Source organism: Panthera tigris, chromosome E2, assembly GCF_018350195.1.
Source record: "Panthera tigris isolate Pti1 chromosome E2, P.tigris_Pti1_mat1.1, whole genome shotgun sequence".
Classification (NCBI taxonomy): Eukaryota; Metazoa; Chordata; class Mammalia; order Carnivora; family Felidae; genus Panthera; species Panthera tigris.
The window spans coordinates 49296724-49312627 of NC_056674.1; the positions used below are offsets into that span (position 1 = coordinate 49296724).

Here is a 15904-nt window from a genome sequence, read left to right on the forward strand (position 1 = left end):
GACTTTATTTTACTGAGGTAATCGTTACACGACCAGGAAATGGGGCTTGAAGGCCTGTCCCCCGCTCCCTCACCTACATCCTTAGCAACTTCCTCCAGGCTTGGCGCTGCAGGCATGTGAAGTGGTCCTCAGAGCAGTCATGCCTGGGCAGGGGGGCCTGGCAGGTCACACCCGAGTCCTTCAGATTTACTGACCCTCCCAGGCATCATGGAGTCCATCTGCCATCACCTGTGGCGTGGCCGTGACAGAACTCTTCAGGAAGGATCTGCGGGGGCAGAGATCGCGCAGCCAGCGGAGGCTGCGAGGATGCGGATTCCTCCAGGTATTGGCCCAGTCCCCTCACTCCCCCACCCCCACCCCTGCCTGCCTTCATCCTCCGCTCCCCGTCCCACGTCCTGTCCTGCCCTGCCTGTTGCTCAGTCTACATCTCAGTGCTGACTCATGGGCATGCTTCATTGAGGCCCAGAAAGAGGCCCTGTTTGGGGCCGAGCCAGCTCAGAGCCCTTGAACTGGAACCAGCCACTCAGGGCTCACAAGAGTTGGCACACCTAAAGCCGGGCGGGAAGCTCAGGGCAGGGGGAGCGGCGCATGCCCGGCCTCTGTCCCCGGGCCAGACCGGCTCCTGGAGCAGCATTCCGGAGCCTCCTGCAGAGCCTGTGAAGGAGAGCTCCGGAGGGAGATGCCTCAAGCTTCTCTGCTCCAACTCCTCCTCGGGCCCCTCTTGTGCTCGGCGGACTGTCCATCTGTCAGAAGCTTCCTAAAGCACCTACTCTGGGCAGGGGCCTTGCAGGCCAGGGGGCAAACGTGCACTGGGGCACAGGCACGCTCAGCACATTCAGAAACGCCGAAGAAGACCTTGTGGGTCTGAGCCTGGGCCTTAGCATCATGGTGGGGACCCCCGGGGACCGACCGTCGCTACGGTGACAAGAACATGAGCTCTAAACGGTCTGCATGTGGGCTCCTCTGTTGGGCAGAATGATCTCAGAGAAACAACTTTGTTCTTCTGAACTTCAGTTTCAATCCCATGTGAGCGGGGACAGTTGGGAGGTGACCGTGAGGGTCAGAGAATGTGCCCGGAAGCCCCTGGCACATGCGTAGCAGGCTCCCTCAGCTCTGTCATCGCAGAGAGCACTGTTCTCTTCACAGCACCTCCCGCTTCTGCCTGGCAACTGTGTCTCCCTGTTCTAAATTTAATTCCTCCAGCAAAGCCGGCCCCGAAGATCTCCTTGCTTGACCCCTGGGCCTGCAGGCAGAGACCTTTATGACCACCTTGGTGGCTTGGCCCTGGGTGAGCCAAACGGTCGTGACCCAGTGGGGCAGGCTGGAGCCCACGCCGGCCGGGCGCTGTTCCAGGCTCCCGGGGCTGGTGCCTGTCCCCACCCCCCAGCGACTTCCACTCCCACCCGGCACATGGCAGCCCTCTGCTGGCTGCACTGGCCTCCAGAATTCACCCGGATTGCAGGCCCCTCAGGCAGGGGTTGAACAGGCTAGTCCCAGCTTCCCAGGTAGGCCTGGTCTCTGTCATGCTCCTTCCAGGTCGCTGTCTCTCTTCCTGGGCGGGCAGGGAGTCAGCTGGAATCTCAAGGTGACTTCCATCCCCCTCTCTCTGCTAAGGGCTCAGCACGCTTGGGGGGGGGGGGGGGCTTCCCGGGCAGTTGCACCTTACTAAGACCATCTAGTAGCCCTTCAACGGTGTTGAGGTTTTTAAGAGAAGGTCCTTATGCTTAGGAGATAGGTGCTGAATTCTGCAGGTAAATGGCGCCAAGAAGTGTGTAACTCCACTCCAGATGGCTCTCCAGAAAGTACACACACAAAGACAATAAGGCAAAAATAGTCACTTGAATCTTCAGGGGCTGGTATTTCAGTGAACAGTGTGCTTGTTCTTTCATCAAAGTAGATCTCTGCCCAGTAAGGGGAGAAGCCTCCATTGCAGGCTTCTCCCCTGGGCTTGGGGGTGAGGCAGTCCATTTGCGGGGCGGGGTGGGGGGGGGGGTACTAGAGAGCTGTTTGTCCAGAATGCATGCAGCTAACACTTAGGTAGTTCGTGTACCAGGGTGGTTTGGGGAGAGGCAATGAGGCTTGCCCCCACACCAGCCCTCGGCACAGTGCTCACAGCCCAGGGCTGGAAATGTCACGGAGGAGCAAACGGGGCTCAGTCCAGTGAGGCGAGGGGCTTCCGAGAATCATGCTGGGCTGAGGAGTCCCAGAAGGGCGGCCTCTGCCCAGAGCCTAGACAGCTGATGGGGAAAGGTGGGAGGGGCCCGTGGGGTGGAGGCAGGGAAGGAGCTCAGTGGTGGCTCAGGAGAGTAGGGGTGAGGTGAGATGGAGAGTCCCACTGGTTTCCCTGCTTTGCTCATCTTTATTCAGAGGCCAAGTCCAAGGGGGTGAGGGAGATGGGCCCACATGATAGGCTCCTGGGATGGGATTTAGAGATTGGCTTCCGGGACACCAAGCCTCCCCCCACCTCAACCTGGGGAAGTAGGGGTACCCAGGGCAGAGAACTGTAGGCCCTGGACAGGGGAGTCCTGGGTGCCTCTGCCCAGAGCAGATGCCATGGTGGTGGGCGCCCTCTTGTGGGCTTGGGAACAGCTGAAGTACACGGACTGAGTGGTCTCACCAGGGATCCCCAGGGTGGGCAGACCTGACTTGGGGAGGGGGGGGAGCTAGTAATGTAATACATCACACCATGGAGAAGTATAATACAAGCAGAATAATTTCACTTCCATTTCCATTGATTGGCAACAGCCACTTGAAGAACATGTTCAGAATGTTCTTGGGCTCGGTCCAGGCTCATGGTGACCATGGGCAAATCCTCGGGCTCTCGGCTTCTCACAAACAGCAGTTGGGACAGGGACCTGGGTCCCTGAAAGCAACCTTCTGTAGCCTAAGCACCATCCCCTCCCCAGGCTGCAGTAAGTCCAAGGACAGGCCCAGAACGAGGGCTGAGGATATCACTGGCCACAGGACAGAGAACCTGACGGGGGTGGGAGGGAGGCGGGCACAGGAGGCCATGCATAGGGGCTGCCTGCTCATCTCCAGACTGCTGCAAATAGGGCTCTGGTTTGCTTTAGGGGCCCAGGGAAGCCTATCAACGTAAAGTGGGGGATCCCTTCCCACGCCAGGAAAGGAGCGTTCCTGTCACCAGGCACGTGGAGTCAGGCTAAGGGAGCTGGCCCCCAGCAGCAGCGAGGCTCAGACCAAGGGGAAGGCAGGCAAGCCCCCTGCAGGTCTGGGCGGAGGCGGAACTGTTCTGTGGCAAGAAGAAAGGTTCCAGAACAGGAGGTTCCACTGTCTGGGGGCTTGTGGGCCAAGTGCTTTCAGGCCCTCACAGCACCTTGCCTGGGTTCATGAGGCCTCGGGGATCCAGCATGGCCTTCAGCCGCCGCATGGTCTCCATGCCCACGGCACCTACCTCCTCCTGTAGCAGCTGGCGCTTGCCCAGCCCAATGCCATGTTCCCCAGTACATGTCCCATGGAGTGCCAGTGCCCGCCTGGAAGGGGGGGGGAGGTGGCAATGAAGAGATTCTCAGCAGCGTTCCTCCCACCACCTCCCAGCCGCCCTCCCTGGGCTTTGCTCTCACCTGCCCAGCAGTTCTGAAAAGGCCTTGACCCTGTGGAGCTCCTCGGGGTCCTCTGGGTCCACCAGCAGGAGGCAGTGGAAATTGCCATCACCCACGTGTCCAAGGATGGCTCCTGGGGGCCCAGACGACAGAGCCGCTGCCCCGGGCCAGTCCTCCCGCTACCCACCCCCACGGCGCTCCAGCAGCGGGCATGCGGACCTGTGAGTCCCTGGGCCTTCAGGTCCTCCTTGGTCTGCACCAGGATCTCTGGCAGCCGGGAGATGGGCACGCACACGTCGGTGGAATAGCCCTAGATCGGGGCAGGTTTGTGAGGTTCTCCACGCCCCCACCCCCCGCTGGCTCAGAGGTAAGAGGTCATTGTGGTCGAGGCTAAGGACGGCCTCACCCACAAAAACTGTTTTTGTCTAGGCCTGTACGACCAGACAGCTGGCCAGAGGGGGCTCTCTGCCCTGCCTGCGGAGGCTTTCACAGCCCTCCCCTCCATCCCCGCCCGGCCCCATATGCAGGACCCCCAGCTGCCCACACCGCCTAGTCTGCACTCCGGCTCCCGGAGCCCAGCCTCCCCTTGCTGTCGGCTGACACCTTCCGCGTCATCATCTTTCTCCAGGCGGCTTCTGTTCCGTGTTCACCAACCCTAAGCGCACCCTCTCTGTGCCTGTGCCCAGGGCCCTGCGCAGGCGGGGGTTCCCTCTGGAGGGTCTGGCGGACAACTACTCTCCCACTCGACAGTGTCTGAGTAGCAGCTGGGTTGGGGCACTCCTGCCCCCTGTGGGTCTCAGCCTGCCGCTCTGGACAGCAGTGCGGTGGGCCGAGCACAGGGTGCTGGCCCGGCCTGCGGGCACCGCCTCCACCCCAGCCCAGCTCACCTTGCAGCCCGGCCGCAGGGCCAGCACTGCGTACCAGGCACTGTGCCGCGCTGCCCAGAGCCGGCCGCGCTCCTCAGCCTCCTTGGCCGACGAGAAGTGGAAGGCTCCATTGTCCTGGGTGATCTCCTCTGCAGGGGGAGGCAGGTTGACACGCGGCCTTAATCGGGACCAGCCTGTGCCCCCCACCCCACAGCACCCCAGCACACCTGCTCGCTGTAGCTGCTCGGCCAGGACCTGCTCGGAACCATGGAACTCGAGGAAGAGAGTGGGTGCCACGGAGCAGTTCAGCTGGCTGTGCTTGTTGCAGGCATCCATCGTGACGTCATCCAGAAACTCTGGGGCCAAGGAGAGGGCAGGTGAGCCGAAGCCCAGACTTCGAGAGGGACCTCTTCCAGGGAGCCCACCCAGACTGCTCAGTCCCGGCTCACCAATGCGGGCCACGGGCACCGCAGCCTGGAGGATGTGAACAGTGCTGTCCACGGCTGCCCGGACACTGGGGAATGCACAGGTGGCGACCACTGTGGCCTCAGGGGCAGGATGCAGACGCAGAGTGGCAGCTGTGATGAGTCCTAGTGTCCCCTCAGAGCCCACAAAGAGCCCTGTGAGGTTGTAGCCAGCCGCGCTCTTCCTGGACCCCGGGGACACGCAAGGTAGGTGAGTGGCCAGGGCCTGAGACGATCGGTCTCCAGCCCCGAGCCTGGTCTGGAAGCCCAGCACTGTCCGCCAGGCCCCTGCCAGGTAGGGAGCCGGCCCAGCCTGCCAGCAAGGCAGATGTTCTTTTGCACAGCCCTAATTGGTGCAGGAAACCTTCAACCCTGGCCCACGCGACAGGAGTTTCAGACCCCTCAGAAGCCTGGCCCACCAATCCGGGAGGCCCCATTGCCATGCGTAGAAGACGCTCACCGGAAATGACGGCCTAGGCCTGCGGTATGAAGCAGCTCACCGCCAGGCAGCACCACCTCCAGGTTCAGCACATTCTCCCGCATGGTGCCATAGCGCACGGCATTGGTGCCCGAGGCCCCAGTGGCCACCATGCCACAGAGAGAGGCATCTGCACCTGGGTCTGGAGGGCAGAGTGCGGGCAGAAGGCAGCCTGGGACAGGCGCCCAGGGACAGAAGAGTCCCCTCAAACCCTAGAAACAGCACCGCCACCAGGGAGCCCTCAGGGGCCCGGGGAAGGGCTTCAAGTTTCAGCCTACCCACGGGAAACCAGAGGCCGCTGTCCCGCAGACGGGTGTTGAGAGCTTTGCGGGTGACGCCTGGCTCCACCACCACAGAGAAGTCTTCCAGATTCAGCTCCAGGATTTTGTCCATGTGGGTCAGGTTGATGCAGACACCGCCCTGACGGGAGGGAGGCCAAGGGGAAGTCGACCTCGGACTTCCCGGGGCTAGGCCACATTCCACAGGACCCCATCTCAAGGCAGACTTCCGGGCACTCAGACCATAGCCCGAGGATTGCAGGTAAGGCAGGCTGGAGGCAGCCACAAAAGTGACAAGGGAGAGAGAGCCAGAGCCCGGGGGGGGGGGGGGGGGGGGACCTGCATACCTGCACCGCACAGACTCCACCCTCAAGCCCAGTGCCCGTGCCAAATGGGATGATGGGCACTCCTTGGCTGTAGCACAGGGCGGCCAGCTGGCTGACCTGCTCCACATTCTGGGGCCACACCACGGCGTCTGGAGGTTGGCACCTAGAACAAGACGCTCAGCAACTTCGAGGAGTATGGTACCCTCTGGTCCTGCTCACATCTAAGGAGCCCAGAGGCATCACAGGGCCTGGGGCTGCACAGTGGGTGAGGGATGGGTGTGGAGAAGAGGTAAAGAATGCCAGACCCCCCAAGAAACAGATGGGTGGGGGCGAAGACAGCCCGGGACTCTCACTCCCAGCCCGGGGCTCTGATAGGGGAAGGGGCCCCCACACCTGTGCATGGACTCGTCGTGACCATGCTGCTCGCGGACGGCGACAGCGGTGGACACATGGGAGCTCCCCACAACCGCCTTCAGAGCCTCCACAAAGCCCTTGCTGAGCTCACCCTGCAGGGAAGACACACGCAGCCAAGAGTCACTCAGAGACACCTGGGCCCACAGCCCTGCCCCTGTGGCGGTCCGGGAGTGGAGGAGGGGCTGCCAGCACCTCTGGCCTCCTCCCCTGCCCCACCCCCCACTGACACCACCCCAGGGTCAGCACAGCTTGGCCTTGCCAGTGGGCCCCCTGGAAGCAAACCCACTCTACGGGAGTGCCCCTTTCCAAACAGAACCATCGGGCTCCACATTTCACTTGGGAAAAAAACCCCTGGGTAAAAATAGGAACCAGATTCACTCTACAGAAAGGAGCATCACAGGGTTCCATAACGCAGCCAGCCCTGCTTTGGCCCGGAAAGCTTACTTACGTCTGCGCTTCCTCCAAAACTGCCCCAGGCACACCAGTGGACGCGGAAGGACGGGAAGGAAAAACTCCACAGCCTGTCAACTGAGGCGCCCCCAACCCCACATCGTCCTCACCTCCCGGGGCATTGTTTCAGATGTGTCTACGTTCGGGAGCCCCAAAGAGGGCGCCCTGGAGCCCACAAGCTTTTCATTTTACACCCCCACTCCACCTGTGGCAGCTGTGGGGGCCTCGGCTCGGCTCGGCTCGCTCAACACCGACCTTTGGCACAGGGTGAGCCCGGTGATCCTCTGCTCAAGGTCACAGGGTGCTGGTGCAGCACGAAGCCTGGTATAAACCTGGTAGCTGGCCCGCCCACCCGTAGCGGGCTTCCCCCCACCTACCTGCGTCCCCCCGGAGCAGTAGCCCCTCCAGGGGAACAGCCCCCAGGTCGCCGCAGCCCGGAGCAGATTGGCCATAGCTGGGCAGCAGCCGGAGGGGCGTGGGCACTGAGGCCACCCCAGCGCCCAGCGCATTGGCTGTGCAGGGGGCGGGGGCGGGAGGGGGGAGGGGGACTGCTTAAGGTGATCCGGCCTTAAGGTGGCCCTGCCAGACCTTGCTGAGTCAGGTGTGGCAGCAGGCACATGTCAGTACTTCCAAAGGAGAGGTGAGGCTTAGCTAACACACAGCAGGAGAGGATAGCAACCTCTCCCTGGCTTAAAGCTCTGCTGTGGCTTCCCTTGGGCTTTCCAACAAAGGCAGACCGCTTGCCGTGGCCTTAAAGGTCTTGCTGGTTCCTGCTGCTGACCTCTCCATCTTTCCACTTCTTTCCAGTCTCCTCTTTGGCCTCTGAGTTCCGGCTTCCGTTAGGGTTCCTATATCCCCTGAGCTCCGCCGACTCAGCTCAGGGCCTTGACACACACCCTCCCTCTCCCTTACCCTGCAAGTCTGGGAGTCTCAGCCAGTGTCACAGTTAGAGGAGGCTTTGAGCAGGGCCGTGAGGAGGGAAGTGCAGGGAGACCCTTCAGGAATGGGGAGGGCATGGAATAGGGCAGTGAGGCAAGCCAGGAAGCCTCCCTGGAAGTGAAGAGCTGAGGACTCACCGGCTAAGTGAAGGAAGAGACAGCTGTCCTTTCATCTCCAGCCTCCCACTGGGTGGATTTCCTAACCATCCTGCAGTGATGTGGCTGCTTCTCTTGAAGCTCTTCCAAGCTCAGTTTTCCTTCCACAGCAAATTTGGAGAAGCGTGTTGCTAACATTACTAAGATAAAGCTATTTCCAGCTTTGTTTTTCTTCTCAATTGAATCATGAATACAAACTCCTACTTGGGTCCTTCTACCCAGCCACGTTTGAATGAAATCGCATTTCCACTCTCAATGTGCTGCTTAACTGGCTCGTCTCAAAAAAAAAAAATGTCTCTTTTACAGTTAGTTAGTTCAAATCAAGATCCAGTGAAAATCCACACGATGTGTTTGGTTAATATGGCTCATAAGTGTCTTTTAATCTCCAGCAGCTTCCCACCACCCCCGCCCTTTATTCCATGACATTTATTTGTTAAGGAAACTGGGTCACCTGTTCTGTAGAATTTTCCACATTCTGTATTTGGATGATTGCATCCATGTGGTATTGTTTCATGTATTTCTCTAGTCTCTGTATTTCATGTAAGTTGTTAGATCCAGGCGTGGTGCTCTCCAGTACAACTTTCTGTACTATGGAAATGTTCTATATCTATGCTTCCATTAGCCTCACACAGCTAATGGTACTGGAGGCATTTATGGTTGGAGGAGAGATGCCAGGGAGAGTTTGTAATGAACCCTAAGAGAACCACAGTGTAGATCCGTAAGGTTTGGGAGCAGGGCCATGACATTTGCAACAGAAAGCAATACACTATTCGGAAAAGTGTCCCTGGCCCACTCCTAGGTCCTGGTTAAGATGGTGGGTGTGGCCATGAGACATCAAGTGGCCATGTGGCCAGCCAGAGCTAGCCATCATGAGCCTTATTCTATCAGACTCACCAAGTCGTAAAGTCAGGTGGGTCCGAAACAACCCATTACTAGACAAAAGAACAGACAAAATTGGGCAGAAGCAGGGCCAGAAGGCAAAGTAAGCTGTATGGGTAAGTGGCTCAGGTCCCCATGTCACCCACCGTTGCTTGCCTAGCACCTTTTCCTCAGCTCACACCTATGGCCATAATGGGGGACTCTTAGGACCAGCCGATAGAAGGGGGAAGAGTTCAAGCTTGATTCGTGAATGGGTTGGTTCAACATGAGGGTGTGAGCCAACATGGACCAATGCTGCACCACAGCTCCACTTAGGGATAACTCTGAAGTCCTCCCATTTGGCAGAGCTCCAGGTCATGCACCTCATCAGCCCCTTTTGTAAAAAGAAAAGTGGCCCAGGAGAAGAATAAACATAGGCTCGTGGACACTGGTGAATGGCTTGGTTGTGTGGTCAAGGGCCTATGCGGAGAAAGATGGGAAAATCAGGGCCTAAGTGATTAGGAGAAGAGGCATGTAGATGGATCTCTAGGAGTAAGCACAAAGAGTCACACATCGGGGCGCCTGGGTGGCTCAGTCGGTTGAGCATCTGACTTCGGCTCGGGTCATGATCTCGCAGTTGAAGAGTTCAAGCCCCACGTCAGGCTCTGTGCTGACAGCTCAGAGCCTGGAGCCTGCTTCAGATTCTGTATCTCCCTCTCTCTCTCTGCCCCTTCCCTGCTCATGCTCTGCCTGTCTCTGTCTCAAAAATAAATAAACATTTTAAAAAATTAGAAAAAAAAAAAAAAAGGAGTCACACATCTATCACCTGTTAACATCCACCAGAGAGCATCTGCCGTGGAAAAGACCAAACGAAGTATACAGCACGATTTTGCCAGTTGTCATTGGCCAACCTCTGTCAGTGACCACACCGGTGCTGGCACAATGGCAGTGGGGATAGACGCTACTCATGGATTCACCAGCATGGCACCCACTCTCTAAGGCCCATCTGGCTACTGCCGCTGCTAAGTGTTCACCCTACTGCAACATTGAATCCCACACAACGTTGAATCTCCCTCAGGGAGACCAGCCGGCCACTTGGTAACAAGCTGATTACATTGGACCTCCTCCACTCTGAAAGGGGAGCAATTAATTTATCTCAACTGAAATCCACACGACACATACTATGGGTATGGGTTTGCCTCTCCTGCCTGCATGGCCTCAGCCGGCACTATTGTCTGAAGGCTCACTGAGTGTTTGATCCGCCATCATAATATATACCACATAACATCACCTAACGTCAAACAACCCTTTTTTTGATGGTCAGGTCAGAGGCCAGTGACCTTACAGAGCAATAGGTGGATTGACCTTTGGGAGGTACAACTGAGGCACCATCTTGGAGATGCATCTATTCAACCACAGTGCTAGAAGAGGAAGATATTTTTATATAGCTAACAGATAAAAGGGGGGGTGTCAAAATTATTTTTAACTTTTTCTTTTGAACTAATTTTAGACTTACAGAAAAGTTGCAAAAATAGTACAGGGGGTTCCTATATGCCCTTAACCTGATTTTCACTAACGTTTACATTATACATAACCACGGTACAATTGTCAAAACTAAGAACTGGTAAAATATTAATTGATACAGTTAGAGAATAGGTACATTACTAAACTACAGATTTGATTTCGCCAGTTCTTCCATGAATGTTCTCTTGTTTGGGGCGGGTTTTGTTTGGTCCGTACTCCATCATCTCACGCTGCATTTAGTTGTCTCGGCTCCTTTGTCTCCTATAATCTGTGACAGTTCCTTAGTCTTCCCGTGTCTTTCTGACCTTGATATTTTGAGGAGTACTGGTCAGTTACTTTATTGAATGTCCCTCAATTTGGGTTGTTTGATGTTTCCTTGTGAGTAGATTGAGGTCATGCTTTCTGGCAAGAATACCACAGAAGCGATCTGCCCTTCTCAATATATCATATCAGTGGTTTAAGATGTCAATATGTCTTATTAGCAGTGACATTAACCTTGATCACTTGGTGCAGGTCATGCCTGTGGGCTTTCTGCACTGTGAAGTTACTATTTTTCTCTTTCAACTAATAAATATGTTGGGGTAGATACTTTAAGACTGTGCAAATATCCTGTTTTACCTCGCTTTCATTCACTCTCTTTAGCATCCATTGGTGGATCTTGCCTGCAATAGTTGTTATTGTGGTTATTGCGTGTTCTATTGGTGATTTTCTCCTTCTCTTATTCCTTCTATATTATTTAATTAGAATTATTCTCTAATAAACAGCCATCCATTTTTCCTTATTATTTACTCACGCAATTATTTATATATTACCAATATGGACTCATGGATATTTATTTTATTCCGTAGGTTATAATCTAATTGTCATTATTTTGTTGCTCAGTTCCGGCTTTGGCCACTGGAGGCCTCTGTCATCTAGGTTTCTCTGCCCTTTAGACCAGCCCGCACCTTTTTTTGAGCCCTGTCTTACTATAAGATGCTCCAGGCTGGTCTTGTCCTTCCCCTGCCCAGACCAGCAATCAACCACTTTTCCAAGGACTTCTGGTTCATTTTAGTGGAGAATAGTAATATTTAGGACCTGGGGTTTGGGTGTGAGCTGTGTTCTTAAAACTCAACAATAAGAAAACAAAAACTGTGATTAAAAAATAGGCAGGGGCGCCTAGGTGGCTCAGTCGGTTGAGCATCCAAGTGCAGCTCAGTCAGGTCACAATGTCGCAGGTCCTGAGTTCAAGCCCCACATTGGGCTCTGTGCTGACGGTTCGGGGCCTGGAGCCTGCTTCAGATTCTGTGTCTCCCTCTCTCTCTGCCACTCCCCCACTTACTCTCTGTCTCTCTCTCTCTCTGTCTTTCAAAAATGAATAAATGTTAAAAAAAAATTTGTTTAAGTAGGCAAAAGATCTGAACAGACATTTCACCAAAGAAGACATACAGATGGAAAATAAGCACATGAAAAAAATGTTGAACATCACCTGTCATCACAGAATTGCAAGTGAAAACAAGATGCCACTACACACCTATTAGAATGACTAAAATCCAAAAACAACTGACATTGAATGCTTATAAGGCCACAGAGCAACAAGAATTCTCATCCATTGCTGGTGGGAATGCAAAATGGTACAGTCACTTTGGAAAACAATTTGACAATTTCTTACAAAGCTAAATATAGTCTTACCATATGATCCAGCAGTCATGTTCCTAAGTACTTACCCAATCGAGTTGAAAACTTATGTCCCTACAGAAGTCTGCACATGAATGTTTATAGCAGCTTTATTCATAATCTTCCCAAACTAGAAACAACCAAGATACCCATCCAAAGGTGGATGGATAAGCCAACCATAGTCCATCAATACAAGGGAATATTTGTCAGCTACAAAAAGAAAGGAGCTGTCACGTCACAAAAAGACATGGAGGAATCTTGAATACATATTGCCAAATGATAGAAATCAGCCTGAAAAAGCTACATGCTGGATGATTCCAAACATGTGACATTCTGGAAAAAATAAAACTAGGGAGGCAGCAAAAAGACGAGTGCTTGCCAGGGATTTGAGCTGCAGGGATGAATAAATGAACCGCAAGGGATTTTTAGGGTGGTAAAACTATTCTGGATGCTACTGTAATGGTGGATACATGACTTTATGCGATATTCAAAACCCATAGAGCTTTACAGCACCAAGAGTAAACCTTGCTGCAAACAAATTCTTAAAAAACCATTTAGGGGGCTGGAAGATCCCAAGAAAGAATGCGGACTGTGACAAGAGAATCTAACTGTTATCTCTCTAAATGTGGGAAGCAACCTCACTGAAGGGGGGGTGGGGGAGAAACACTGACCTAGGTGACTTTGGGAAAGGAGTTTGTAAGGCTAATGGCAAAAGGAACTGCACATAGGTACAGGGGCACGAATTAACAATTCAGATACAATCATGCATATATACTGGACGGGTTGAGTCAATTAATACATGGGGAGAAGAGTCAGGTCCCCTGTGCAGAATTCCAAACAAGTTACGTAGATACTCTACCCTAAATACGGGGAGCATAACTTCCCACTCCTTAAATGTGAGCTATTCATAATGACTTCCTTCCAAAGAGTACAGTATGGAGAGTGGAAAGAAAAAGAGTCCCTTTACAGGGGGGAGATCTGACAAACTACTTCAGCCAGATGGCCAAGGTCAACATCACCAGCCATAAATCACGTTGATAGCAGGTACCTGTGCTGGGTTCAAGAGTATCCTCCCATGGGTGCCTGGGTGGCTCAATTGGTTAAGCGGCTGACTTCGGTTCAGGTCATGATCTCATGGATTGTGAGTTTGAACCCTGCATCGGGCTCTGTGCCGACAGCTCAGAGTCTGGAGCCTGCTTCAGATTCTGGGTCTCCCTCTCTCTCTGCCCCTCCCCCACTCACACTCTGTCTCTCTCTGTCTCTCAAAACTGAATAAATGTTAAAAAATTAAAAAAAAAAGAGTACTCTCCCAAAGTTCAAGTCCTTCCCCCGACCTCAGATTTTGACTTTATTGGGAAATTCGGTATCGCAGATGTAATTAGTTAAGATGAGGTGATTCTGGAGTAGGGTTGGCCTTTAATCCAATGACTGGTGTCCTGTAAGAAGAGAAGAGACAGAGAGACAAGAGCTGAGAATGTCATGTGACAATGCAGCAGCACGCTAAAGAAGCTAGGGAGCCCACTGACATAGAAGCAAGGAAGGATTTTTCCAGAGGCTTCACATGCGGCATGGCCTCGCCCACACCTTGATTTCAGATTTCCAGGTTCCAGAACTATGAGAATAAATTTATGTTGCTTTCGGCCAGTTTGTGGTACTTTGTTATGACAGCGTTAGGAAACGGATACGTACCCTTGATGTGATATGAGGAAAATGGTCCTTTACCTCTGAGCATTTCCTCCCCGGAACCCATAACTCCTGTCTAATCATGAGAAAAACACCAAGCAAATGCCAATAATGCAGCACTCTACAAAACACCTGACTAGTACTCCTCAAAACCGTCGAAGTCCTCAAAAACACGAAAAATCAAAGCAACTGTGCCATCTAAGAAGGGCCTATCTCAGTCCAGTAGAGCTGCTGAATCCATCAACAAACGCAAACGTGTATTTCTCCCAGTTCCGGAGGCCAGGAAGTTCTGGGCTTCAGTCCTTCCGTTTGTAAACAGAGGTATTTGGACCAGTAGACCCCCCCGATCCATTCCCTTTCTGGATCGACTCACGAAAAATGGAAATCTTTGATTCAACTGCTTAGTTTTGTAAGCACTCTGCCCAACAGTACTCATACCCATGTCTTTCTGACCCCTATGAAAGTATCTCTACATCCTCTGCACAACTAATGCATCCAGTGCTAGAACTCACTCGGCGCGACTGGGGCTTTTTGGCAGTCCTAAGACCCGGCCGGGAGGAGAAATGGACTGGAGAGGCAGCTCCCTCTGATGCAAGACACAGGGTGCCACTGGTTCCCCTCGGGTGGACAGGGGTGACCCTGCCACATTCAGGATGCCTAGGCCGTGCCTGATACCTTCAGGTGGACAGGACTGCAGAATTGGAGGATCCTGGTCACAGCTGTGTTACAGACGTCGTAAGTTCCTGCCCCCGTCGTTCTTTTATTCCTCGTCTATGCTAAGCATAGTCCTGGAAAGGCAGAGAGACTGAAGCAGGCCCTGTACGCCCCTGGGGGGTCCTTGGGCGGAAACTTTCTGAGCCATTGGCCATGTGAGGAATCCTTCACTCATCGGGGAGAACGATAGACCTGGCAGATGCTCAGTGAGATAACTGGATTTTGCCAGGTTCAGGCTGTTCCGTTTTTGTTTAATTTTTATTGAAAATGAAGGAACGAAAGCATGAGGTATTCACTTTGCTCCGATTCGGGAGAATTTTTTGAGAGCTTCCTGCTCTGTAACTTTGCCATGAGAAAAACAGGTGGAAGGCCACTTCTCAGAGCCCCCAGACTCTGAGCTGTGGTCAGCGGTCATTCCCTTGCATCCTCTCGGGTGTGAAAGAGAGAGGCAGGCCGGCCTGCTGGGGCGATCGGAAACCAGATGGAATGGTGTTGTCAGCCGCTGGAAATAACCGAGGACATCTGCCAGTCGGGGGGTCTGACTGTAGAGTCTCCGAATTAGGGTCATGGAGCCTGACACCTGATTGTGGAGTCTTGGCTCAAACCGCACCCGCTCAGTCAAGCCTTCTCTAGCCAGTCTGTTCCCAGATGCACCCCGTGGGGCACTCCTGGTACGACCTCCTCGGGGGTGAATGCCATCTGACACACTTCCTATTTTGCTTTCTGTTTACTGCCTGCCCCCCCCCCCAACCTGGAATATAAGCTCACAAACGGAGGGAGTGTTGTGTCCTTCACAGCCGTGCTTTCCCAGGTGCTTGATAAACCTTGACTGCAGGAATGCTGAATCAAGGAGTAGAAAATAAAGACACCTGGTGGAGGAACTGAACCTGTCACCCAGCACCTTAAAAAAAAAGAATCGTTTTAACCCCTGGCAAGGAGTAGAGAACCGCCGTTAATTTGGGGCCAGAAATTCTTGCTAAAGATTGACCTTCTCAGATTTGAAGTCCAGACGAAGGAACAGAAAGTTGACGGTTAAATTCCAAGGTGATCGGGGAAAATCTGAACGTGGAAATTCTGCAGAATAACACAGTGTTTTCAACATATTAATGGCAAAGAAAAGAAAAAAAGGTATGGAGGCGGAGGAAACCTGCGTATTAAAAGACACCGATCTTAGGACGGGGACTCATTTGGATCTTGAGTTTCGACAATCTGAAGAACTACGTGATGTTTATGAAAAGAATCTGGAAATATGAACACCAGCTGGATATTTGAATACTATTAAGGAAACGATGCTAATTTTTTTTTTTTTTTTTTAGGTGTGATAATGCCACACAAAGATTGTGCTGTCAATGTAGTCTGCAGACTCCTGGGGACTTTAAGACAGTGGCAGGAGATCCAGGAGGTCAAGATTACTTTAATAATAATGCTTAGACATTGTTTCATTGAACTGACCATTCAGTATCAGTTTGGCACTGATGGTGCAAAAGCATTTGGAGGGGAGCGGGGAGCTGCTGGTGCCCCAGCAGGATTCCAGAGAGC

At 53.3% G+C, this 15904-nt stretch overlaps 1 protein-coding gene across 3 annotated transcripts; it reads right to left on the reverse strand.

Annotated features, from left to right (window-relative positions):
* Positions 1-319: 319 nt before the first annotated feature.
* LDHD (lactate dehydrogenase D) lies at positions 320-7307 on the reverse strand. 3 transcript variants are annotated; one of them, XM_042970560.1, is made up of 11 exons: positions 7214-7307; positions 6366-6478; positions 5994-6135; positions 5647-5788; positions 5351-5510; positions 4876-5075; positions 4654-4782; positions 4448-4575; positions 3780-3870; positions 3582-3693; positions 320-3491 (listed from the first exon to the last, which is right to left on the reverse strand). In XM_042970560.1, the coding sequence occupies exons 1-11, from the start codon at positions 7286-7288 to the stop codon at positions 3326-3328; spliced, it is 1458 nt and encodes a 485-aa protein (XP_042826494.1). In that variant the 5' UTR covers positions 7289-7307; the 3' UTR covers positions 320-3325. The 3 variants fall into 3 exon arrangements, with proteins under 3 accessions (XP_042826494.1, XP_042826495.1, XP_015393496.2); XM_042970561.1 differs by having other exon boundaries at positions 4876-5144; XM_015538010.2 differs by having other exon boundaries at positions 7042-7299.
* Between the last annotated feature and the right edge of the window lie 8597 nt (positions 7308-15904).

Coding starts and splice junctions, on each gene's coding strand:
- LDHD (XM_042970561.1), bottom strand. CDS start 7,288: ATGGCCAATCTGCTCCGGGCTGCGGCGACCTGGGGGCTGTTCCCCTGG. Junction 4,783..4,875: donor GGTGCCCGTGGCCCGCATTG/GTGAGCCGGGAC, acceptor CCTTGGCCCCAG/AGTTTCTGGATGACGTCACG. Junction 3,492..3,581: donor TTTTCAGAACTGCTGGGCAG/GTGAGAGCAAAG, acceptor CCCCCCTTCCAG/GCGGGCACTGGCACTCCATG.